This window comes from Ambystoma mexicanum, chromosome 8 (genome assembly GCF_040938575.1).
Source record: "Ambystoma mexicanum isolate Mex_15411 chromosome 8, UKY_AmexF1_1, whole genome shotgun sequence".
Lineage (NCBI taxonomy): Eukaryota > Metazoa > Chordata > Amphibia > Caudata > Ambystomatidae > Ambystoma > Ambystoma mexicanum.
Genome location: NC_090929.1, coordinates 1,177,158,334 through 1,177,185,554, shown reverse-complemented (window position 1 = coordinate 1,177,185,554; position 27,221 = coordinate 1,177,158,334). Strand labels below are relative to the sequence as shown.

The 27,221-nt window shown below is 47.2% G+C and overlaps 1 protein-coding gene across 4 annotated transcripts in view; it reads right to left on the bottom strand.

Moving 5' to 3' along the window:
* PCDH15 (protocadherin related 15) overlaps positions 1-27,221 on the bottom strand; it is a 3,978,145-nt gene that overhangs the window by 2,248,572 nt on the left and 1,702,352 nt on the right. For all 4 annotated transcript variants that reach the window (XM_069611238.1, XM_069611242.1, XM_069611241.1 and 1 more), the window contains one exon: positions 8,456-8,568. In XM_069611238.1, the coding sequence (XP_069467339.1) occupies positions 8,456-8,568 (113 nt within the window). The remainder of the gene's footprint in view (positions 1-8,455; positions 8,569-27,221) is intronic.

Here is a 27,221-nt window from a genome sequence, read left to right as displayed (position 1 = left end):
GCAATTGATGTTCAAACAACTTGCTGCACATGACCAAGCAGAGGCTAAATGTAACATGGGATTACCGCCTTCATGGTGATAAGCTTATAGGTAAAAGTAGGTTTTCAGAAACCCCCCAGGCAACATTTCTGAATCTTTGCATGTCATGTTTATTTAAAAAATTGGAATCCTACAAATACTGCGACTCCAAAATGTCACTTATACCGAGTATAGCGCCTTTACGCCGTACTGATATCCTGACCCCCATTACGCTGAATAATAGAAGCTGGGGTTGCAGGGGTGTCCCCCGCTCCCGTTAGTCTGGGTAATGGGGTCAGGCGTTGCGAGAAAAACAAGGACCCTGCGGCAACAGCGCCGACCCACGGACTGTCCTTCCTATCCGAAAACCGTGTGATCCCAGGCCCCCCTCTGCCCTGGCGCATACGAGTGAAAGGAGAACGGAGGAGCCCTGCAAAGCAGCGAGGAGCCCCTCCACGGAAGTGCATGGGCTGCCGTCCGCGGCCCGTTGAGAGGCCGCTCCCCACCCCCTGTGGCTTTGAGAGTGCATCTGCATAAAAAAAGTTGAGAGGCGGCACAGGGATAGACATCCGCACCCTGCCGCCCTGGACCGCATCGGGGAGAGACCGCAGGCCTATTCCCCGAGGTTAATTCGGGCCCTGGCATCTCGCCTCGGCTCGCCCCCGTGGACCTGCTCTGGTTCTGACACCGTGGAGACCCGGGGCCCCCAGAGAGGAGGCCCCCAGAGAGGAGACGGCGGCATAGCAGAGTACAGGGATGCTGCGCTGGGCTGAGAGGAGGCCCCCCATCCTAGGTAATCAGTAGGCCGCGAGGTTGGGGACGTGGAATCAACCATCTCCAACCCATACCCTCTCAGCTCTACGCCTTACAATTCCACAGACAAGGCCTCTAAAGGGCACTGGAGAACCTCCTGGCACATTTACCAGGCCCTTGCCGAAAGATCACCCATACGGCAAAGGTAATCAAGGAAGCCCAGTACAGTAAAAAGCGCCTCAGACCCATGAACAGCTGAGGCCTCCCACTAGATCATGGCACAAAGTAACCCTCGTGGAACATCTCAACGGTGGACACGAAATTTGAAGCAGGGGGACCCCTGCAACTCTAAAGGTAAATCAGGAGGTGGGGACCCCAGACTAAAAACATCTACCCATCATTGCATAGACGGCAAATCACAAACCAAACGGCACCATGCCCCCCGAGGACACGCACAGGACGTCCTGAGCTCTGCGAAGCCTCTGGAGGCGCACCCAACTTGTTAAAACAGAAACCACACCAGAGAGAGGGTAAGGCACCTGGAAACAGGGCGAGTGCCTCCTCCAACCACATGAACTACAGACATTACTGCCGTCAACATCCCAGCAGTATACCCCCAATACTCTTATCTGGTGTCGAAGTCGACTCACCACTGCTAAAGAGGTATCAGCCTACGCTCTCTGCAACAGACTAGTATAGAGGGTAAGGCCCCCAAAACAGGGGCTTGTGCCTCCTCTGCCTGTCGTGACAGAAGATTCACGACCCCGACCAGGGTAACCGGCGAACTGACCACACTGCCAGAAGATCTCATGGACATTAGTCACAAATTGGTGCCCTTCGCTTACACCTCCACCCCACGTACAAGAACTGAATCTCTGATGGCGAAAAGCATTATTACATGCAACGATCTCGCAGCAGCAACAAAAGGCGACATCGCTGCTTTGCTAGGTGAAATAAAAAGTCTGGGCACCAACATAGGGGGCAAGATAGATAGAATCACCCAAAGGCTGGACAATATGGAAGACAGGCTTGAAAGAATAGAGAGCAACCAAGCCTCTATTGATACCCTAGAGGTCCAACTCGATCAGAGACTATCAGAATTGGAGCACAGGGAGGAAGAGTTTAAACTAAAACTCGATGATTTGGAAAATAGATAACAACAAAACAACTTGCGCATCTTCGGATTCCTGGAAAAAGAGGGCGAAACAGAGGCGGATCTGAAGGAAACCCTCCACAATATTATCAAACTCCTCGTATCAGATGACGTGGTGGACGAACCGATGACGGAAAGAATCCACAGAGCCGGTGGCCCTCCGGGAGGTCCACGATCAGTTCTCGCCCGGTTCCACCGATTTCGAGATAAAGCCCGAATTCTCGAAAAAGCGAGGAGATTACGCTAGGAGGGGCCGGAATCTCGATATATCAAGATCTCTCCTCCTTAACATTAGCCCTCAGGAAGATGTGCGGCCCCCTCATGAGGAAACTCAAAGAGAAGAAAGTTCGATATAGATGGGGCTACCTCTTCTCACTTACATTCGAATACGAAGGAACCAAATTTAGACTGCGATCTGAAAAAGAAATAAAGAAATGCTTCTCCAACCTTTTCGGCCCCCAAGTAGAAGGGGACAATCAGGAAGAAGCACAAAAAGGGGACCGAGAATGGCAGATCCAGGACGTCAGGAGAAAGAAAGTAAAAGGATCACAGAAGTTCCGGAGAGGTAATCTCTCTCCAGAGGGGGACAATCAAAACTAATCGACTCTGGTAAGATAAAATCACAAAACTGACCTGCCAATGTTTTGAAGAGATGTTAACGTGTATATAGTTCCAAGATGAGAATGAAGAAATTAAGGGGGGAACCAAGGAAGGGCTCAGCTCAGTTAAGAGAGGCTGCAATTGAACAAGGGGCGTGAATTAACGGCCCCCACAGGTGGTTTGATGCCGACTTGGTGCGGTTAACCGGGTTCACTCGAACGCCTTCAACAGGGAAGGGGAAGGGGCAGGGGGGAGGGTCAGGAGGGGTCAAACGGATGGAAAAGGGTCAGAGCAATACCGATCGCACTCCAGAGCAACCAATGCAGCGCACAGTCTAAGATGAATGAACGCCATCGATCACACAGCAAACATTAACATAAGGGAACCTGTCTCCCTAAGCGTCGGGACACTCAACGTTAAAGGGCTCAATTCTCAGATGAAACAGTCCCTTGTAGCCAGAGAATTTCGTAGAAGTGGATTAGATATTCTTCTACTACAGGAAACAAAATACATAAAAGGAGAGGAATGCCAGATCATTGGGAAACGAGTTGGGACTGAATTCTGGGATTCGGGCCCGCTCAGGAAGGGAGGGGTGGGAATCCTCATTAGAAAGGTTTGTGCTAACCAAGACATGGTCTGATGTAGAAGGACAAGCTATGTTGGTGAATGGACAACTAGGTAAGCTGAACGTCACAATTGCCACCATGTATTCTCCGAACACAGCCCAGTCTAGATTTCTCGCCAGAACGATCCCTAAAATACTACTGGAAGCCATAGGGCACATTATATTGGGGGCGGGGGGGATTTCAATCAATGGGCGAACCCGGCGAAGGATCGAAAACCTGGGAACCCTAAAACGGTTCATCAGAATAGACCTGAACCAACTGAGCTGGCCCATATGATGGAACTGTATAACCTGATAGACGAATGGAGGACCCACCATCCTGAAGAACAAGGCTACACTTTCTATTCAGCTCCCCATAATACGTATACCCGCATTGATTACATATATCTCTCCGGAGAACTCTCTGAGGTAATATCACAGGCACAGATAACCCCGATCACTTGGTCTGACCACAACATGGTCCTCACAACATTCAGTGGGCTGATCTGCCAAAAAACAGCGGTAAATGGTGCTGCAATGAGAGCCTCTGGAGAGATGTCGTTTTCAGAACTGAAATGGAGACAGAAATCTCTGAATTCTTTAAAACGAACGACAATTGTGAAGTCTCCAGACAAACGGTGTGGGAGGCGGGAAAGGCCACCTGGAGGGGGATTCTGATAAGGGAAGGTGCATCAAAGAAGAGGGAACTTATTCTCATTGAACAAAGGCTACGAACTGAAATCTGCCAGTTCGAAAGCAAACCCGAAATGGGCGAAGAATTAGACCTGCAGAGAATGAATAAAGCCAGAGAGAAAAGAAACAAAATGAAACTATTAGAGCATGAACAGGTAGTGCGCAAACTGAGATTTTTAAAACAAAACTTTTACGAAAGTGCGATAAGGCTGACGCAATTCTCGCTGCCAGGCTACGAGAGCAAAGGGCTGAGCGAAGAGTATTATAAATTAAGGACAATTCCTCCCCTACACCACATGCTCGCACCGCTATCCCAGAATGCTTTGCCAACTTTTATGAAACATTATACTCCTCTGAGGCGGACCCTGAGCAATCAGAGACAGAGTCATACCTGTCCTCAATAGATGTACCCCGTATCCCTGACCTAGATGCTGAATAATTAGAATCCCCTATTACGGAACTGGAGGTCCAGGCGGCCATAAAGAGGTTAACCTTGGGCAAGTCCCCGGGCGAAGACGGCTCCTCCGCCAGATTTTATAAAACCTTCACCGCCACACTGGCTCCCTTCCTAACACTCCTCTTCAATGAAATTATGGACACGGGGAAGCCCCCAGACTCCTGCACCAGGGTTCTTATTACTGTTATCCCCAAGGCTGGGAGGGATCCTACGAAATGTGCCTCATATCGCCCCAACTCACTACTCAACCTTAATGCAAAGATATATACCAGAGTCCTGGCAGCAAGGCTCCAATCCCTCGTTCCGCAACTCATACACTGCAATCAAGTTGGTTTCATACTAGGTAGACAGGGGGCAGACATAACCCGCAAAACCCTACACCTGATCCACGCATCCTAGTCCATGGAGAATAACCCGGTTTTACTCTCCATTGACGCAGAAAAGGCCTTTGACGGGGTGGAGTCGGGATTCCTTTAAGCAGTACTACGAAAGGTGGGAATGGGCGCTAGATTCAGACAAGCAGTACACGCAGTTTACACGGACGCGCCAAAGCATCTATATTTGTGAACAGTGAATACTCAAGGTGGTTCAACTTGCAACGTGGAACCGACAAGGATGCCCCCCTCTCGGAGATTCTCTTTGCCCTCTCCCTAGAGCCCCTAGCGATAACAATGAGAGCGGACCCCCTACTAGAGGGTATCCGACTGGGGACAACAGAATACAAAATTGCCCTCTATGCAGATGACATCCTCCTTCACATCACAAACCCCTCGTCATCGATCCCCCGGGCTCTTTGCATGATAGAGGAATACGGCAAACCCTCAGGGTTTAAAGTAAACAGAACGAAGTCGACACTATTTCCCCTCCAGGGTCAAGAAGATGAGAATACCACTAAATTTGCTTCACTCAGTCTCCATATTGAACACTCAAAATGACAATACCTGGGGATACAAATAACAAGAAATTTCGGTGACCTATTTGAAGCGAACTCCCCCCCTCTACTAAAGCAATTTAGGTTAGATTTGACAAGATGGGATAAGCTCACAGTTTCCTGGCTAGGTCGGCTCAATGCAATAAAGATGGTATCCCTTCCCCGTTTCTTATACCCCTTCCAGACGATACCCATTAGGATTCCGAAAAACATCTTCATTGAGATCAAAAAGGCCATGCTCCAATTCCTATGGCAAGGGAAGAAAGCAAGGATCCCATATAAGACCCTAACACTTCCTAAAGACAAAGGGGGGGTGGGTCTTCCCAACCTCCAAAAATATTATGAAGCCACCCAACTTAGAGTATTGATTCAACATCTGCATGACCAAACAAACATCCAGTGGGTCAATATGGATAACCACTATTTTTCACCAGCCACAGTGTCTGAATGGCTCTGGGCACCCAAGAAAAGAATATGTAGGAAACTCAAAGATCACCCGATACTAAGGACCATCTGGGACATCCGGACACATGGCTCGAATATATGTGAAACATTACCACCTTGCCGGCCCCTCTGAGCCACTTATGGTCCCCAGGAATCAACGATCACATTCCAGATGTAGGAAGGTTCCAAATGTGGTACGAGGCTGGCTTAGAAAGAGTAGGCCAACTACAAAGGAAAGACTCATTAATCTCACTCCCTGAGTTAACCGAAGCCCTCGGAATAGGCCCATTATCCACTTTTCAATATATACAAATAAAAGGGGTCTTGACTAGAACCATGTGGAGGCCAAAACTAATGGGAAAACTCAGCCCCTTTGAGAAAATACTGCACTCGAGAACTGTAATAAAGGGCCTAATATCTGATACGTACAAAGCACTGATAGAAGGAGAGGGGGTGAACACGGATGCACTAAAAGGCAGATGGGAAAATGATTTTGCCCAACAGTTCACTCCTGAGCTATGGGACACCATATGCTAAGCAGCCACACGGATATCCATTTCAAACCAGTACAAACTCCACACAATGAAATTACTGCACAGATGGCAATATGATCCTGTCAGACTATCCAAAATGTTTCAGACCACAAGCCCGGAATGCTGGCGTGGATGCGGAGAAAGAGCAGATTACTGGCACATGTGGTGGGGATGTCCACGAATACAAGTATTCTGGTCAGAAGTCCTGGGCTGGATCAAAGAGGTCAATGGCATTACCAGAACAGCTACTCCCTACCTCATATTGTTTGGCCTCGAGAAAGATGAGGATGACTCGGTTAAAATCAAAGATGTAGCCCCGCAACTGTTCCTTGCTGCTAGGGCAACGCTAGTAATGAGGTGGAAAGCTCCCATAATCCCCACGAAAAACAAATGGATCCATGCATCTACTAACATATGCATAATGGAACACATAACGGCATCGCTCCATGGAAAACGGTCACAGACCGAAACCTTGTGGATGGAATACAAACGTATATATCTGCCCGACGGACTATCCTGTAACAAAGCTCTTACTTTGAATACAGAGGAAATAGGATCGACCTAAGCGACATACAAGTTGAGCCCTCCAACGGATACTTTCATGATCGAGGTGATCCCGACAACATTCATTGACTCTGATCGTCACATGATGAATGCTGCATGATCTGCGATAAAGGCTCTGACTTTGGGGCAGGGGGTGGGAAATGGGAGGGGGGAAAAGTTATGTTTTTGCGCGAACCCCATTTATGAAGACAGTGTTTGTGGGACAGATGCGAAATACATGGAAACCTGAGGGTTTGCTTCATTTCTGTGAAACATTCAATTGTTTATCTACTGTATCCTTTTTCTGCATTACTTGTATCTGTAAAACTAATAAAACCAAATTTACAATAAATGAAAATAGTACGGCAACAGGTGAGGCAGTGGGCACGGGAGATGCTATATCATTACGCTTTTGGCTGATCCACAGGCGCATGTTTGGGAAGTGGATACAATAGTGTAAGGACTCCACGTGCTCATTATGGGGCGTCCATACATTTGTCTCAATGCTATCAACTTTCATGTCAACCCTGCTAACTCATGTTCCTACACCCACATATCTGTCGGTCAAACATGTCCATGAACTCTTCTATTTCATTTCTTTAACCCAACTTCCCCCCCTATCCGCAGGGGTGCACTGCGAACCAGAAGTGGCCCTGTAAATGTTTTTTCAAAGTGACCCTAAATTACAACATGCAAGCAAGCCCACCTCATCTAAGTAGGGCTGAGAGGCGCGGGCGATCTCCCACAAGAATATTTTAAAATATGGGACCCAATAGTGAATTATAAAGCCATTCATGCTTAATTATAGGGATTAAAAAGAACTTAAACATAAACTGATATATAACATTTGTTAAGCTTGGAGAATTAAATACTGGAAGCTGTATAACAAAGTTTCTGCAAGACAGACATGCCAGCCTCTTAAGAGGTGGGCATATCCAAGCTGGGGTGACAATGCCATCGAGATACCGCCTGTCCCTTAGATGACTCAATCGAAAAACGAATCTCTTCATTTAAACGAAGGGCCGTTTTTACATGCTGGGAAATGCGGGGTAAACATTTGCATCTCCACCTTTTTGGTGCACAGGTAAACATTTCCAATATTCGAAGATGAGTTTCAGCCTCATAATCCTCTGGTATTCACTGATTTACTGCATGTATTGCTCTTGGGTTTCTCTATGATGTAATTTCCAAAAATGGGAATGTGTTAAGCCTCTTCCCAGTAACTGTCAATGTGTTGTTTTCGTGTAATTGGGGGCTGTGGGGGGAAACAAAAATCAGAAAATGGTTGCATAGAAAAAAAGAAATAGAAAAATCAAAGGACAGAACATTTTCAACGACTGTCATTTCTTCCACACATCTTTTGATGGATAACATTTACAGGATATTTAGGAGGGTCAACACACACACACATTCTACGCACATTCTACAGCATATTATGGCACGTTCAACCTCTGCTCACTGGGTCTCTCGACAGCACTCTTTCTCTTCATCTTTCTTTTGCACTTTGTCTATCTAATCTACCTGCCTACTCTTCTATTGTCTATGAGAAATCTGTATGTCTTTCAAAATAAAGCTCACATTTGACAGAAATTAAACACAAAAGAATCACCCATCTGTTTTCATTGTCTATTGTACAACGTTTCGAAATTCGAGCAACAGTGTGTTCTAGAAATATTACACATGACTTTATATAATCGGATGGAAATTAAAACAATCTTCCCCTTACCTTAATAACCAAATCGAATTTCTGATGCAAATCCCTGCTTATTGGTTTTAGAAGAGTGACTACTGCAGTGGTGCTATTCATACGGAAATAGTCGTTGTAATCCTCAGGGGTTCCTGTGAATATACATTGTGAAAACATAATTGAGAGAAAGCTGCACAAAGTCCGTTTTGAATAATGTATTTATTACACGCATTATTTGAGCAAGACACTGTGTAAAACTGCAGTTCATGGAATGGTAATGTTATTCTGCTTGGTACAAGATGTCCTTAGAAAATAATGCCAAATCTAATTTATCATGCAATGACAATACAGGTTTACTACATAGACAATGCCGTTTTAAAAGAAATAATACTATTAGTAAAATATGAATATACTGTCTGAGAAATCTGGCCTAGGCGTATCTTCTCCCCAGAAGGGAGCTACCCCCCGCCCCCTTTGAGGCTAGGGAGGTAAGCCCGCTAAGCAAGGCCCTCCTAGGGGACTGGGAATGTGGGACCTCACTAGGATTGACTCCCTTCTTGAGGACAAGGACTCCTATTCCTGTAAGAAACTCCCTCTCCAGAATACATTGTCTGCCTACATTGGAATTTGAAATATTGGTGTTTCTTCTTTTTTGGATTCTTCAAACAGTGACATTTTGTCAATCTCTTTTGCTTCAGGTAATGCTGGATCTCACCTGAACTCCACAGCCCCTTTTGTTTGTAATGACATAAATAAAACGACGAGGACTTGGAATGGAAGAGAGAGAATCCCATGCACAGGCAAGCCTCTGATGGCAGGATATCCTGGAGGGGCAGAGTCACGCTAGACCACAGAGCTGGTGGTAGCACATAGGGTGATGGTGGTGCGACCAATGGGCTCTGAGATGGGCCTTGGGGCAATAAACTGACTCTGAGACCAGAACACAGCAAAAAGATTGGATCCAGGATCTCTGCATGAGAAGAACATCAGCTGTCAAGCAGGGCAGAGCAAGGGTAGCAAACACTCCCAGAAAGAGAACACTGCTCAGAGGGGTGAAGAGTGATATCCGAGGCTGGAAAAGCGTCATGAGTTACGAGAGCCAGGAAATCCTGAATGCTGCATATGGGCACATGCCCAACTAAGGCCCCACTAAAGTTCGCCTATTAGCAGGCCAAAAGGCGTTTTTATGGAGTCAGCAGAAACCAAAGACATTGACATTATTGATATTCGAGGCTGGGGAAGACACATTGGTTACAGGAGCCAAGAAAACCCAAATGCTGCATACGGCACACGCCCAACCGAGGCCCAGCTGAAGCAAGCCTAGTAGGGGGCCAAATGGCTTTGGGGAGCTCTGGAAATAAAAACATTATTGAGCAAGATTGGGAACAGAGAGGACCACTGAAATCCAAAATAGGAATTTTGTCAAACACCCAGTAAGAAATGGTGGCATTGCATTAAGGAGAGCCCTTTTCCATGTAAAGAAGGGAAGGTAGCTGAGGTATATAAATACTTAAGACTGTCCATTTAGAGCATGAAGAGAAGCTGGAAAACTGCATTGTGAGAAATTAGCAAACTTGTAAAACCTTCTTTGGAAAGAGACCACAGTAGTTAGGCTGAGCAAAACCCGGGGATAGGGGCCATTGCTATGCCCTATATGTGTATTACGTTTTTCTAAGTGGTAGGGCCAAATAGTATGTAGGGTTTGGACTAAGAATTATCTATTTTGCACACGTTATGAACACCATTAGTTTAGTTTCATGGGTAGGGAATTTCCCTCATAGCGATAGGGCTAGATGAACAAGTTACTTTCTTACCTGGTAACGTTCTTTCGATGGGATGGTCCGACGACGTATTCCATATCTATGACAGGTAATGTCCAAAGCTGTGCTGCTTCGGAAAATCTTTGGCGTCTGCGTCCTGCGTCGATGACGTCGATGCGCCGTCCCCGAGGACCTCCTCTGACGGCCGACGTCACCCGATGTGATAAATAGGACACACGACGCCCATAGCATCAGTTATAGTTTTTTCCCAGAACATGTGCCACCAGTTTTCTGCCAGTCAGACACACAAGGCCTTGCGGAACGCATGCTGCAATCGCAAAAGAAATTCTGCAGCGGGGAAGGCAGGGAGGGAGCGATATGGAATACGTCGTCGGACCATCCCATCGAAAGAACGTTACCAGGTAAGAAAGTAACTTGTTCTTCGAGGGGATTGGGTCCTCCGACGTATTCCATTTCTATGACAGACTCCCAAAGCAGTACCAAGCAAGGAGGTGGGAAAGAATTTAGAATACAAATTTAGCATGCCCAATCAAATTGCGGAATAGAGAACTGCCTTACCAACGGCCAGATCTTGCCCTCTGATGGAATCGAGGGAGTAGTGACGTACAAAAGTATGTACTGAAGCCCAGGTGGCAGCATCACAGATGTGACGAATAGGAACTCCCCTCTGCAGAGCAGTAGACACAGCCACTCCCCTGGTAGAATGGGCCCGCAAGCCAGCCGGAGGATCCTTACCCGCCAAGCAGTAACACTCGGAGATAGCTAAAATAATCCAACGAGACAAAGTCTGTTTCGGCACAGCTTGTCCCAAATGCTTTCCAGCGTAACCAATGAAAAGTTGATCGTCCACTCTGACCCGGGACATGCGCGAAATATAAAAGCTCAACGCTCTCCTAGGATCAAGCCTATGGAGCCGCTCCTCTTCCTTACCAGGATGTGGAGGAGGGTAGAACGCCGGAAGAACAACCTTCTGGCTCAAATGAAATTCCGAAACCACCTTCCGAAGAACAGAAGGACGAACTCTAAGGACAACCCTGTCCTTATGAAACACAGTGAAGGTTGGCTTAACTGAAAGTGCCTGTAACTCACTCACTCTGCGAGCGGAAGTAACCGCAACCAAAAACACAGTTTTCAGAATCAACAGCCTCAAAGGGCAAGAATGTAAAGGCTCAAACGGAGCACCCATAAGAAACTTAAGAACAAGGTTCAAATCCCAACCGGGCACCAGAAAAGGTGACGGAGGGAACACATTAGTGAGCCCTTTCAAAAACTGCGAAATTAAAGGAATCTTAAAATAGGAACACTCTTCAGACGAGCGCTTAAAGATGGCAGCGCCGCCAGGTAACCTTTAATGGTCCCCACTTGCAAGCCCCTGTGGGCCAAAGAAAGCAAAAAAGACAGAACCATGGGAATGTCACATTCAAAAGGATCCACCTTCTTAACTCTGCACCAGTCGCATAACTTTCTCCAACGGCAACGGTACAGAGACTTTGTTGCCGGCCACCTGGCCGAGAGCAACACCTCCATCACGTCTTCAGGGAGGTCCCAATCCTTATACCTCAACCTTTCAGAAGCCAAGCGTGAAGGTTGAGGGATCTGACCTCTGGATGGAGAACCTGACCCCCCCTCCCGTGAGAGCAGATCGTCTCGGTAGGGAAGACGACGTGGAGGGCAGATGGACAAGTCGAGAAGGTCCGGGTACCACGTCCTCCGGGCCCACGCCGCAGCAATGAGGATCATCCGGGAACCGAACCTCCGTAACCTCTGCAGCACTTGCGGGATGATGGGGACCGGAGGAAACGCGTACACCAGTGGGAATGACCACTCCACCACTAATGCCTCTCCTAAGGCTCCTTTTGGAGGAAATTCCCGCAAGCAAAACCTTTCGCACTTCCGGTTGACACCGGAGGCGAAGAGATTCACTTGAGGGGTCCCCCAAAGGGCGAAGATCTCCAGGAGAATCTCCTGAGCCAACTCCCACTCGTGAGAGATTGAGCCCTGCCTGTTCAGAGCGTCCGCTGTCTCGTTGTCGTCTCCGGCCAGATGAACAGCCGAGATCAAATCTTCCTGCTGGATGGCCCAGAATTCGAGCTGCATCACCTACCTGCACAGCGGAAGCAACCCTGCCCCCCTTTTTGTTGAGCTAGTGCATGGCCACCATGTTGTCCCTTAAAATCAGGACACTCTTTCCGCGCACAGTCGGCAGAAGAGCCTTCAGGGCTAGCCTGACGGTCCTCAGCTCCAACAGATTGATATGGAGTCTGGACTCCGACAGAGACCAACGACCGCTGACTGTCAACTTGTTGGCATGAGCTCCCCATCCCGTGAGGGATGCGTCCATCATGATCGTCACCTCCGGCCAGGGCAGCCAAAATGGGGCCCCCTTCATCAGATTGCCCTCGACGGCCCAACACAGAAGGTCCCGGGCCACCGAGGGCGGCACCTGAACAGGGTCCGACAGCCTGCCGGAGGACTGAGACCACTGGAGCTTGAGTGCCACTGCAAATATCTCATCCGCAGACGAGCCTCTGGCACCAGAAGAATGCAGGATGCCATGGGAGCGAGCAGTCTCAAGAACTCAGACGCTGGGAGATCCTGGGCAAATTGAAACTTGTGCACCATCTGCTGAATGTGAAGAGCCCTCACCTGAGGAGGAAAACACTGCCCCAGGGACGTGTCGAGCACTGCTCCGATGTACTGGAGCCGCTGCGTTGGTGTCAAATGGGACTTCTTTAAATTGAGGGAGAAGCCCAGCCTGTGAAGGGAGTGGCAGGTGACGGACAGTTGATCCAGTACTTGCTTGGGAGAGCTCCCCCTGATCAACCAATCGTCCAGTTAGGGGTAGACGTGAATCCCCCCTTTCCTGAAATGCGCTGCCATCACCACCATGAGCTTGGTGAAAACCCTCAGGGCGGAGGTCAATCCGAACGGCAGGACCCAAAACTGAAAGTGCAAGTCGCCCACCACGAACCTCAGGTACTTCTTGTGCTTGGGATGGATCGGCACATGGAAGTAAGCATCCTTGAGGTCGAGAGACACCAACCAGTCCTGAAGTTGAAGGGCCTGGAGGACTTGAGAAAGAGTAACCATCTTGAACTTGTCCTTCCTGAGGAGTTTGTTCAAACCGCGCAAGTCCATGATGGGTCTCAATCCCCCGTCTTTCTTTGATATCAAAAAATAAGGGGAATACCATCCCTTGTTCCTCTCCGCTAACGGGCACCAGTTCTATGGCGCCTTTCTCCAGCAGGGCTTGAATCTCCTACGCAAGAAGTGGATCCGGACTCTTCAAAGAGAGGCTCCCTGGTGGATTGTCGTGAGGCCTCTGCCGAAAAGGAAGACAGTAGCCGTGGATTATGATCTCCAGAACCCACACATCCAAAGTAATGGCTTGCCACTCTACAAGATGCTGCGCCAGCCTTCCCCCAACCGGCAAACCATGGGACCTGGCCTCATGACTGAGTGGTAGCGGCTGCGGCGTTGCCTGAGGGCAAAGAGGCAACTCCCCGAGCGGCCTTGGCACCTCGAGTACCTTTTTTTCCACCTCTGGCACTCTTACGATGGCCTCTTTGACTGCTAGCTCCCCTCGCTTTACTGAAGGACGAGTAATAGCGAAAGGAACCTCCCCTCCATTGCTGTCCCCTAGGACGAAAAGGCGGAGGTTGGCGAACTGCAGCGCCCAACGACTTCGCTGCAGCTTTGGAGGTCTGCAACCTCTCAAGGCTCTCGTCAGCCAAAAAGGTGTTCACCGTCAAAGGGCATGTTGAGGAGCCGGGACTGCACATCAGGAGCGAACCCAGACTTCCGCAACCACGCAAACCTGCGCATTACGGTGCTCGCCGCCATGGACCGGCTGACACAATCTGCCAAGTCCAAACCCGACTGAGCGGCCTCACACATGGCATCCTTGCCATCCTGAACCATAGCAAGGAAACCATCCCGTTCGTCCCCTTCGGGAATATGGTCAGCCGCTAATGCAACACATTTCCACAGAGTGTGTGTGAAACGAGATAAGGCACATATGGAGTTGGCCGCCTGAAGCGCCATACCCCCTGAAAAAAACACTTTCTTCGCCCAGCCATCAAAACATTTGTCGTCCCTATCCGGAGGGATGGTAGGATACGATGCCAGCTTTGCCGGGGCCGTAGCCGCCTGCACCACCAAACTCTCCGGAGTGGGGTGCCTAGACAAGTAGCAGGGGTCACTACTGGCTGGACGGTATTTTCGCGACAAAGACTTGCCCACTGCCGGGAGACTCTCCGGAGCAGTCCAAGCCGGCGCCACCCTTCTCTGCAGAGCCATATGAAAAGTGAAACCGGGTCAGTGGGGGGACCGAGATCAAGGATGTCCATGAGATCATCCTGAACGAACTCCCCTGGGGGAGCCGACCAACCCAAGTACTTGGTGACCCAAGACATAAGGCGCCGATATGAAGAATAGGCATGAGTACCAGGCTCCGGCCTACAAAACTCCACCTCCGGAGAGGTTTCCAGTCCACTGGCATCATGCAGCGACTGCCGCAGGTCATCTAACTGGCTATGGCCCGAGATAAGCTCATCTGGAACCGGAACCAAGCGCCATCAGAGCCTTCATCACCCTCTGAAATGTACTCCAGGCAGGGAGAGGAAGACCTCTGGGGACCAAAGCAGTGCCTGACCTTAGCCAGAGCCTTTCTAGGAGCAAACACTGTGCCACGGGGCCCCTCTGACACCACCACCTCAAAAGGCATTGATGGCGCTGAACGAGTCGGCGCCGACAGAAAAGGTATCGACGTTGAGCGAATCGGTGTCGACGTCAGCTGCAGCGCCGCCAGCATCGGCGGTGTCGACACAGGCCTCGAAACCGGAGCTCCGAGCGTGTCTCGCGACGACCTAGGCGCCGACGGTGTCGACGACCCCCTCGGAGGCGGAGCCTCAAGAGAAATCGTTGACGACCTCAGCGCCACAGGCGTCGACGTCTTCTTTGAAGACGACACAGGATCACGTGGCCTCGAGCGCGTCGAGGACCGGGCCTTGGAACGGGCATGGCGAGAACGGCTACCCTTGTCCGAGCAGGAACTCTCCCGCGAGCCGTGCCGACCACCCGAGCCCCAACGCGTACGAGCGGTGTCTCTCGACCGGTGCCGACCGACCCCGACCCCGCTCGGAGGCACGGACGGACCGGTGCCCTGCGATTACAGAATCGCTAGCATCTGCTTCCCGAAGGAAGGCCATTCCTCCGGTGTCGCTAGCATGGAGGGATAAGTGACCCGCCGATGCGCGGAGTCCTCGGAAGAGGACGGGGAAGGCGGCATATGCCGGCGCTTCCGGGAATGCCTCGAAGAGGCGGAGGAGTGGTGAGACCGACTCCTGGAAGGAGACCCACTGGACTTCCGATGATGACACGGAGAGTCGCCCCTCGAGTCATCCGTTGAAAGCCCCGCAGACCTCGACTTCCGGGGCTTAGACACCCGGCCTACCGACATCTTCTTCTTGCGTTCCCGCAAGGCATTTGCCGTGAGCGACTGGCAGTCGACACAGTCGTCCATATCGTGGGCCTCCCCGAGGCACCAGAGGCAAGCGTCGTGCGAGTCCGTGACCAACATCTTAGACCCACAGTCCCTGCATTTCTTGAAGCCTGGACGCGGGGTTGAAGATTAAGTAGACATCTCCACGAACAGGTCTTCACAACAAACTGAACAGGTTCAACGAACCGAGAATTGAAAACAGCAAACTCCAACGAGTCGAGGCGTACCAAGATTCACGAAGCGAACACGTTCACGGAAAAAATGGAACTGAGGCTATGGGCGTCGTGCGTCCTACTTATCACATCGGGTGACGTCGGCCGTCGGAGGAGGTCCTCGGGGACGGCACATCAACGTTATTGACGCAGGACGCAGACGCCAAAGATTTTCCGAAGCAGCACAGCTGTGGACATTACCTGTCATAGATATGGAATACATCGGAGGACCCAATCCCCTCGAAAATAATTTTTCTTATTATTTAAATGAACACATTTGAACATGTCATATCTTAGTCCGACTCCTCATTTTGGTTCACCACAACGGTTCAACTTGTGTTGTTTTGTCAGCCATTGTTGTAACAGTGAATGTCACAGATGAGAGTGTCATAACAAATAATGGCAGTGAGGTTGCGCCTGCCAATTGACAGGTATCGGTATTGATGGAGAACAACTTGGTTATTTATTATATGTGGATGATATAGCTCTTATCTCAAAAACACCAATTGGTATTAAGTAGCAAATGTGTGCACTTAGCAGTTTAGTAGTGGCTATAAGTTACAGAATAACAATACTAAAAAAGTGCAAATGGTTTGGCAACATCCTGAGTCCAGGAAATAGAAATCCTTAGTCCCCATGTTTAACTATTTAGAAACGTGCTTATCAAACAATGGATTTTGGACAGAACCAACAATACAGAGTTAAATATCCTGTGACAAAAGGCAGGGGAAAGTGCACAACTTCTGTATAGGCTTGTAGGGAACATCACTCTCCCGTCTGGGGAAGCCTATAAGGCAACAGCACATTCAGCTGCCCTACATGGCTCAGAGCTGTGGGTCCATTGTTTGCTAGGCAGATGGTAATTGCAGAGATAAAGTTCTTAAAGAAAGTGCTAGCTATTGCCATATCAGCCCCCACCGCTCTTGCTTATTTAGAAAGGGCTATGTTTCCTATGATCTACGAAGCATGAGTCAGGCCTCTTCTTTTTTGGGTCCGCAAAAAAAAATAGTGCCAATTTTGACACTTCACAAAAAATATTATTTTGGGCTATTGCATGTCACATAAAGTGTAGCAACTGGAAATGGGTGACATTTATGAAAAAATACTATTAGAAGTAGATCTTGGTCACTTTTGGAACAATCCAGAAAAGATGGAACGCAAATCTTTAGAAACGGTTGACCAGCTTTTAGCGATTGTGCACCCCAATATATTTTTAGGCAAAATGTATCTGGGTGTTCAAACCAACCATCAGTTTTAATGTATTGTTTTGTTATGTTTTTATCCTGGATGGTTGTCAAATGTGTATATGTGTGTGATTGTTTTTTTCACTTTGATGGGTAGAAACTGAAAAAAGAAAGAAGGTGTGTGCATTGACCATCGCCATAAGTTTTTTTGAACACAGCCACAAGAAACAATTGCATGTTATGCCAGCTAGTTGACAGTGAAGACATGCAATAGCAGAGTGTTGTGGGAGAATTGGATTCCAATATTCTATACTCTATTCTGTATAAGAATCTTGAGCGGTATGGTAGGTGATCAGCGAAGTATAACTGTAGTAAAGAACAGCTGGCAATGAAACACGACTAACATACTAGACAATTGAAGCAATCAGAAGACAAATTAATGATTTAGTGATTCGAAAATTTGAAACACACCAAAAAACGACTTAGTACATGATTAACTAATGCCTCGTTTCCCGCAGTTGGCAGTACACAGACTTCACCTGACACACACCGGGGCATTGGACCCATTTACAACAGTATAAGCTGGTCTTGTGTGCAGTCGAGGAGAAGAATGCTGCGAGTTGTGGGATCATCCAGTGCTCTGACAAATTATGGAGATAGAACAGCTGCCCAACTACTGACAGCTAGGCATAAGCGCTGCTGCCTTTTTAGAGCAGGTCACACAGGCACTGTTTGGATGAGGATCAGGGCCCCGTCATGCCCATACAGACAGTGCGCTACTGCATTCTCCACTGAGGGGACTGTATGCAATCCTGTCATTTGCGCAGGTCATGGCCTAATGTGAATGAAATGCCTGCCTGCCTGCTGCTTTTTCCGATATCAGATTTGTATTGTTCCCAATTCCAAAATGGCAGCATCACGAGCTGCAGAGATTGGACAAGTTTCCTCACAGCCTATTCAGTCTCTAGCCATCCAGGCTAGAGACACGCCGGTTGCCTTTTTAGCTTCCTTTATGTGCTTGCTTTCTTTACATGTAGTATTGATATTATGCCCTTGTGTTTTCTGGTGTATATCAGGTTCCTTTATGTCTTGGAGGTGCACCCTTTACCCATAGAATCTATTCCTGACAGGCAGAATCCTTTCCATATTCTATTACTTTTGTGTTCCATTTTTTCTGTTCGAGGTAAATGTTTGGCATCACAGCTGTCTTTGTCAAACTGTTTTCTATTGTAGAGTGACATGTTTCCCCAAAGTTTCCATCTAACCCTCCCAAACTGTTCCATACTGTATAATGTCACACCCATCAACATCAGTACCTCAAACACACTCATAAAAAGTAATCAAGACCTTCTACATCAGGGAACATTTTCTGCATATAATCAAAGATTCACCCCTTACCTTGCCCACTATTCTTTCTGATGGCCATGCTTTATAGCACCATTAGATCCCCTTTCAGCATAGTGAGGCAATATTACATGAGGCAGAGGGATGACCCTGTTGGTAACAGGCTGCCACCAAGTTAAATGCCCGAGTAAAGCAAGGATCCCTTAACGCGGGTGGCAGTGCCGTTAGCGACAGTGTCGGGCCACCACTTTGTGTAATATCGCCATTAGGACCCATGTGAGAAACATATCTTTTCTACATGGCCCCGGCACGTTGGCCTGGTTCACAGTCCATTTTCAATATTGATGACTGTAACATCATCATCATTGAAAAGAGACTCTGGGAACATCGAAGCGGTACCAGGCTGTGCAGAAAAAATAAGTTTCTTTTTGTTTAAAAAACGGTTCTTAGCACCCACGTAGGTAACTACATGGGTGCTAAGATGTGAGAGCGAGGTGAAAGGAAGTAGCAGCGGGGGAACAGAAGGGGGCGCTGGGCAGCAGCAACGGGGCAATCGGAATGTGGGCATATATCATACAGTACAGCCCGAATTACGAGCATCCTCATTGGCCAGCTTCCACTCCCAGGGTGCTAATTACATATTCTGCATGAACTGTAAATCCGAACTATTTCCTCTTGCCTTAAAGGGAATGTTGACATTAAAAACTCTCACGCATGTCATCCTTTAACCATAACTTATATGCCTGTTCCTACTGTCAAACACCTGGTTGCATCTCTAAGTGAGGTGCATGCACAATAAATACACAAAAATAAAAGAAATAAATCCAAATAAAATGCATATGCAACAATTAGACATGTACTGAAAGTAACATGGGAAACACACCAGAATGTAGTGTATTGTATTTCATTTACTTAACTATACAGTGCTCGTCTAAGAAGCATTGCATTGTTTGTTTTCATTAGTGTATGTTCCAACTGCAGATGATGATCTTGTTTGGAACGATGGTGCACTAGTGTTCTAGATAAAGATTGTCTATAAAATACCTACAGAAACAGTTCGTGAAGGTTATAGATTCAGATTTTAGACTTTTAGAGCTACTGGTATTACAGCTTGCTTTCAAATGTCTTCATCCCATTTTTTAAGCTTTTTGGTACCTCATAAATTAAATTGGGGAAGTGAAGAAGTGAAACAAAATAGGTTATGGCTGGAAGGTTTAGAATTAATCTTAATCTTGGCATTGCTCTTGGCAACCTTCCAGACCGTTGTTCTTCATCTGCCAAGCCAGCCCATTTCTGGCCCTAGATGTGTCCTCAGCTGGAGGGACTCTGAGGCCTCTCTCTCACCATCAGATCTGCAGCAGTTGCAGCATCAAGATACCGCCTGCTGGGCTTGAGGACACTATCACCATCTTCAAACATTGGGACTACGGACCATAATCTCTTTTAATAATGGCCGCCACCTTTTCTGTGTGCTGTTTCACCCAGGCCGGCAACCCTAACTGCCCGCCTCCACATCCATTTGACTGGATTCCTTCTGCCATGTAAAGTTCCACCTATGCGAGCCAGCAGGCAAAGCCGGCTCCCACTAAGGCCCAACACCAAGACATTCTCCTGTGTGGCCTATAGGGCATGGCCGGTGTGACGGCCATATCTCTTTGATTTTATTTTTCAATCCTATCCCCGGCCCTACACTATGTTAATTTTCCTTACCGCTCACTCTGCAAGGTTCTCACTGGATGCACCTCGTACCAACTAGCAAGATTTGGCTGGTTAGGGTAAAGGCCTGCCTTTATGGCCAGCAATGTACCTCCACCCTTTGACTGTGATTAGACTCTTGTACTGTGCTCCTGAACCTAGCTGATATGTACTTGAATGCTGCCCATTGTCCATTTGCTTTCTTGTTGCCGTCTGCCACCTTCACCTCTCCTGCTCTGTTGTTGCTGATGGCTACCTTGTTACCATGGCCACCAGCTACCTGTCCCACACATCAGCTGTTCTTGCGGCCATGTGCACCTCTCTGGAACAAGCAGCTATGACCCATCCCACCATGTTACTCTTCAACCGGTCTTGCAGGATGCTTTTTATCTATTGTTATCTGTTAGCACTGGACTGACTCTCTGAGCCCTGCGCTGCACTGCCTATCTGTACCTCCCTATTGATGTAGCCCCCTCTTCCATGTGGTGATAACTCTCTTTTTGTGTACCTAGCCGAATGTTGCATTTTACCCATTTATACCTGCCTATTTCTTGTAGCCCCATCACCATATGGTGATGCATATTACCCATTTATACCTGCCAATTTTTTGTAGCCCTAATAACCATGTGGTGATGCCTCCTTTGTGTGCACCTACCCTAATGTCTCATTTTACCCATTTGTATCTGCATTGTTGATGTAGCCCCCTCACCATGAGGTTAGGCAATGTTTGCAATGTTACCTACTTGTTCCTTCATACTTGTGATGCTTGAGCTAAAATATGGCGCTGGTGCGCAGTGCATTCTGAGGGCACTCAGAGCCATAATGGATATTTATTCCATGCCTCAGTGGAAGCTGCACTTGCTGAAAAACCTGTTTTCAACATTATTCGTTGCTTGTGTTGGTCTGCATAGCTCATCCAAGGACACGGAGCTCAGAGAGGCTAGCATATGCAGGTGCCGGCTGGTACCCAATAAGATTTGTTATGATCCGTGCCAAGGTTGAAGATGAGTTATGGAATTGTTTGCTGAGGTGCCTTAGGAGAGGGAAGCGCTTTGCTCCTTAGGGTTACAGTCGGTCGACCCGGCCGGCAACCAACAGTCACTCATCAACACGCAAGCACTAATACCAGAAGGTTCGAGAAATTGCCACCCCTTTGGAGGAGGGCATATAATGCGGGGCTCTGGAAAGGTCAGGTGGAAAAAAAAGCACAAAGACCTCAGTCGGAGGGGGGGGGCGCCTTGTTCCGAAATCACCATGGCTGTTACCGGGGTCTTCCAGCTGCTTCTGGCGAGATGAGGAATTCAGTTACGTCCATGGTGATGTATTCTTGTTAGCTTATTATCTTTTCTGTGATTTATTTCTGTGTTATCACTTATTGCTTTATGTACGTTTAACTCTGAATAAATAGCCGTATAAAAGCACTCATTCTCTAACGGCGCATGTGGATGTGAGTCATTGCTTTCATCTACCTGCGTTCAAAGAATGTGCTCTGCTCTCCAAATGTACTGGTGATAAATAACTGTCCGTGTCCACTTGGCAAGCAATACAATACCTGATATAGCCCCCTTCACCATAGGGTGAGGCTTTCAATGGTAGCATTTTACCAACTTGAACCTGCATATGTGATGTAGCCCCCTTCATCATAAGGTGAGGCTTTCCATTGTAGAATTTTACCTACTTGAACCAGTATACGTGATGAAGCCCTCTGCACCTTAGAGTGAGGCTTTCCCAATTTGTGCACCCACTCCAATGTCGTTTCTTCATGTCCAGCCTTGTGCTGTGTTTGAACCTGTCCACTTGCTCTTAATGTGCCCTTCTCCTCCCTCCCACCTGAGAATTACTCTGTTCATCCCCATCCTACATTTCTCCTTCTCACCATCTTCCTCAATTTCAGTTACTGCACTTGTACGCTCAAAATTGTCTCACATTTCTGTTACTGCACTTGTATGCTCAAAAGTGTTTCACACCTAGTAGGAACGTTATTGTTTTTCCTCTTCCCTGCTCCCCCACAAGCTTCACTTACCCTGCTCCCCCCAGCACATTTGTTACTGCCCTTGCATGATCCGAATGTCTCAAGACCTAGCAGGAATGTTATTATTTTTGTTTTTTCTTTCATGTACTTCCCTCCCTTGTCTTGATGTGCTTTGAAACACAATTTTTCTGTATAGGTACATTATAAATACCCCATAAATAAACAAAAAAAATACATTGCAAAAGGGGGAAGGCCATATGCAAATCAGGCTTGGTCCCACCCTGAAAGGGGCAGTTCAGCCCAAACTGCTTGGTCACATCCCTTCTGCACAAGACCACAAGCACCCCGAGGCATGGTTTGGCCTTGTTGGGCCTCTGTGAGGAGTAGCTTGGGTCCCTAGGCTCAACAGCCACAGGGCTCATGTCTGGGCATGCCCATCCCACTTGGGGTGACTAAGCCTAAAAACAAAAGAGGTGACTGCTGGGAGGTTTAGAATTAATCTTAACCTCTGGCATTGTTCTTGGAAACCCTCTAGTCCGTCATTTGGTTATAGTTTGTCTCATTGTATATGGGAGGGTATGCCCAGATGTGTGCCCCTTGCTTGCTGCGCTGTAGGGAACCAAGCTGCACCTCGCTGACGAGACATACCAAGGCCAAAACATGTCTGGGATTGCTTGTATTTCTGTGGAGAGGTGGCCTCACGCCTAGCAGTTTGGGCTGGGCTGCTCCTATTGGTGGCAGCACCTGAGTGATATGCATACGGCAGGACCCCTTTTGCAATGGCGCAGATGGGCTACAAAACAGTAGTGTGGAAGGTTGCCCAGAGCAGTGCCGGTAGTTTATATTCATTCAATGGATATGGGAAACAAAATCAAATGTTAAGACAATTGTGCTATTTGGTGAGGAAGGATAGCCCAGGGGGAATGCATTTGTCTTGGAAGCAAGACAGCACAGTGTCACACAGGTTGAAATCCCAATCCGCACTTAGGAACCACAATGCTGGTATTAAGTGCATCATACATGAACAATTAAATAAATACATAGAAAATGTGTTAAAAAAACTTCCACCCATTGTCTTTTTTTGGTAGAAGTAAAGAAGTAAACAATGGTAAATGTGTTTCCCTTAGATTGTCAGAGTATCTGCCAAAATTGTTGATTACCAAAGGTGGGCTGTGAAAGTACAGCTAGAGAATCAGTCATATATATGTCAAGACTTAGCAGTCTATGTGCAGATACAAGAACATAGACAGTTATTTCTGGAAAATTATATTTACCAGAGTTGTGTAATGGAGTGGGTGGCCTTTGCTTGCTTATGAGATGATGAACCGTTAGCTGAGCAAATACAAATAATTGAAGAATCAGGTGTAATCGTCAACATTTGGGAAGGAACACCAACATGGCAATGGATATGGAAAACAAAGTCAAATGTTAAGACAAATGTGGCATTTACCAATCAATGTAGACTTAGAGCCCAAAACATAATCAAAATACTGAATGTTGTCCATTGTTCCTCAAAGCAGCTGTGGAGACTGTCCGGCAACACTAACATACATCAATCCTGTCCTTGCTGGGCACTGTTCACGGAGATGACACTAGTGTGATATCAAATTGCTTTTCCATGTAATTGTGTGTCCTTAGCAGGCACTATGGCACAACCAAGCAGGGTTTATATTTCGAGATAAATGGGCCACCAGGCTAACTAAGGCATACAATATTACAATTAGATCAGAGGTGCAGAAGATTAAAAAGCTACTTCCAGTTGCAGGATATCTTAGTTTTTCAGCAGCAGTCAGGAATGGATGTGTGATTTTTCAACATGCCTTGTACCACTTCAGGACTGGGAGACAAGGGTGTTCTTTATACCCAACAAAGACACATATTTGCACTGCAATTTTGACATGGGACATTTATTAAAGGGTGGGTTAATTAGCTAGCCTCCCTTTCAGAAACGGAATTATCTGCATCATTACTCTCCAAGCATGCTGCAGAGGACTTGGACCCCCGGCCCCGGTAAGGACTGTGCAACCCACCAAATCTGTATCTTGAGTACCTGCATTGGAGCATTTTTTGTTTCTTCCCTTCCCTGTGTGCCTAAGTAATCTCCTTGTCATCTGTCTTCCATTTTCCCTACTCCTCAGCCCCCTCCTCCATCCAGCCACACCCCCCTGATGGGTCCATTTCCACCAGGAAGCACCTTTAGCTGAGGGCCCCAGGGCAGCTTTGCCCGGGCAGCCGGTTAACGGTCTTTGGCAAAGGGCAGCTCCCATTGCCTGTTTGCCTATTCACCATACAAAGTGATTTACTACTACAAAAAGGTAAGGTGGTAGGAATATGGAGCTCTGCCAGTGCTGTGCTTCCTAAATTACTGCCACTACTTTATAACTATATCACTACCAGTTGATTATTTTCTTGCTACACTCAAAAGGCAGCCCAAGTATTGCACTTAAAATAATTTTTGATGGTAGCCAATGTATAGCACTTTAGATGATTTTTTGAGGGTAGCCGATGTATTGCACTCAGATGCATTTTGAAGTGTAGACACTGGGCCTCATTAGGAGTGTGTCGGTCACGGTAACAACGGTGCCGGTAAGTTACAGGCACGTTATTACCTGACCGGCACACAAATGGGACTGGGACTCAAATGGGAAGTTACTTTTTCCGGCGCTTTGCTTCAGGGACCACCAGCGCTGTAATGCCCATGTGATTTTTCATTGCCAGGTGCCGGAAAAAAAACAACTCCAGACACAGCCATGCCTTTTTTACTGGCACGGCTAACGCCGGGGTCGTACTGACCCCTACTGTATTCAATAGGGCACTACTGCCTTCTGAATCCTGCCTCTGTGTTGAAAGCATAATACACTCCGAAGTTTGCCGCTGTACTAACCACTCCTGTTCCTGCTCATCTCCTGCATACCTCCAAGTAACACACACAACCCAAGGGGCCAGGCACACTGCACACAAACCACACATCCACCACAACAAACATCCTCAAACAACAAGCAATCTCAGACACTGGGACGGTCGCCTCTGGACACAACAAGCCAGTGCACACAATCAAACCACACTAAGAAAGCCAACACGCACAGACGTCAGTTTCTCCTGGTACCACAAGCATCAACAAAAGAGTACAGCCTCTATCCTACTCCTCTGTCCGCACTAACCCCCCTCTCTTTCTTACAGAGCCATGTGAGCGCATGGAGACAGTGCAAATGGTAATGGTGTGCAGTATAAGTCAATGTAACAATCTATAATTTAATACAAATAAAATGCCAGGTCTTGTGCACCCTCATCATACGGCAATCTTTCACAGTGTGATGTTTTTTATGTGTTGGAGTATATGTCTAATTTATCAAAATGTTTTGCCACTTTTTAATGTCAAAGATATCTGTGTCATTTGTCTTACTCACCTGTGAAATAGCTGCTTCAAATACTTTTTGCTTCACTGTATAATTAAATATGATTGTGACTTCTGCTGCTTTACACAATTCCTTCATATGTATTGTGGTGAGTCAAAAGAAGCACTCAGACTATGAGGACATGATAAACAATAGTTTATTAAAGTAAAACCATAAGGCCTAACTTTCTCTATCACTATGGGTGGTCCCTACCTATGCTAATAACTTGTTAGTCAGTCGGGAATGCCCAAATAAAAAAGTCAGTTGTCCAAAATTACCCTAACTGACCCTACAACTGTACAAACTAACTTAGGTCAGGAGAATGACTCCCTTCGCCTGAGGGTACTTCTAGTACCAGTCGGTAGGATTCTTTTAATAATTAATTCCTCAAATAGTCTCTTGCGACTTCTTGGATCAATCTCTGTAGTTATTCAAATGGGTTGTTGAATTGGGGATATTTTATATGATCTATATTCCTGGTTGTTGGTCTCAACGTATCCTTGGAAGGTACTATTGCTCTAGTAGGCGTTCCTTCCTGGACAATTATAGTTCATCTTGTTTTGGTTCACTTGACTTTGTATATGACTTAATTGATATTTACTCCAAACTCTGGCTCATAACATTCTCTCTCATTGGTATTAGTTTCTTCTTAATACAGAATATTGAGTTACTTCCCACCCTTTCCAAGAGTATTGTTATCTGCTGTACTTCTCTCTCATTTTTCAGATTGTCAGTGATTCTTTCTCCTGTATCAAAACATTTAAACTTTAATGGGTTTCACACATAACTATGCATTTTATATCTTTCCCAAGGGTATCGTTATCCACTGTTCTTTTCTCTCACTATGCACATTGTCAATAATTCTTTCACTTGCACCACAACATTTTGAGTTGATTTATTCCAAGGTTAATTTTGTCTCATGGCATCTACTGAAACAAGGTGCTTCCTGTTCTCCCTGTTACCCTCGCTTTTGAACGAGAACATCCTCAGGAGCTTTGTTCCTCAGGGTGCTTCCCTCTGGTCATAGACCACCATCACCTTATCCTCATTGGCGCTTTCCTCCTCACGGCCTCTCGTTTCTCCGTGGTGTCCCTGTGGCTCTTCACTAGTGGTTGTATCGATGATGGTTTGTCGACCAGCTGTCCACCACAGATTCTCCTTTGTGGTCTCACCAGCATCTTCCTCTGGGCTCCTGCTGTGTCAGCTTCTTGCACTTCGGGATCACAGTAGGTCTGAGCCCGGCTCTTCAGTTTCGAGTACGTTTGGAGCTTGCAGGCTGATTGGTTTCCACCTTCTCCAGGTTTTATGCAGCTTGGAACCTTTCAAGGCCTTTTTACACATTCCTTTCTCTCTTCCCTTTCCGTGGCTCCTCGAGTACATGCTAATCAATGTACTCATCTCTGTGGATTGGATATTTTGATTTAAAGGGACATGCTCTCTTTCCATAAGATAATGGCATACATTAGGTATTCCTTTGTCCCATAATTGGTGCTTAAAAGTTTCTGGTATTGAAGAGCATCCCATGTAGGCCACAGTGTGTAGAGCTTTAGGGAGTTCCTCAAGGGAATGGCTGGCCTTGATCCTAACAGGCAGTCTCTACCAGTGAGGCCCCACTTGCCTCGACCCCTATGGAGGCCATTGCTGGACGTATTCCCCTCCCTGGCCTCACAGGCAGGAGAGGGGGCTCCCCCTTAGGGACAAGGAACACATTCATTTGAT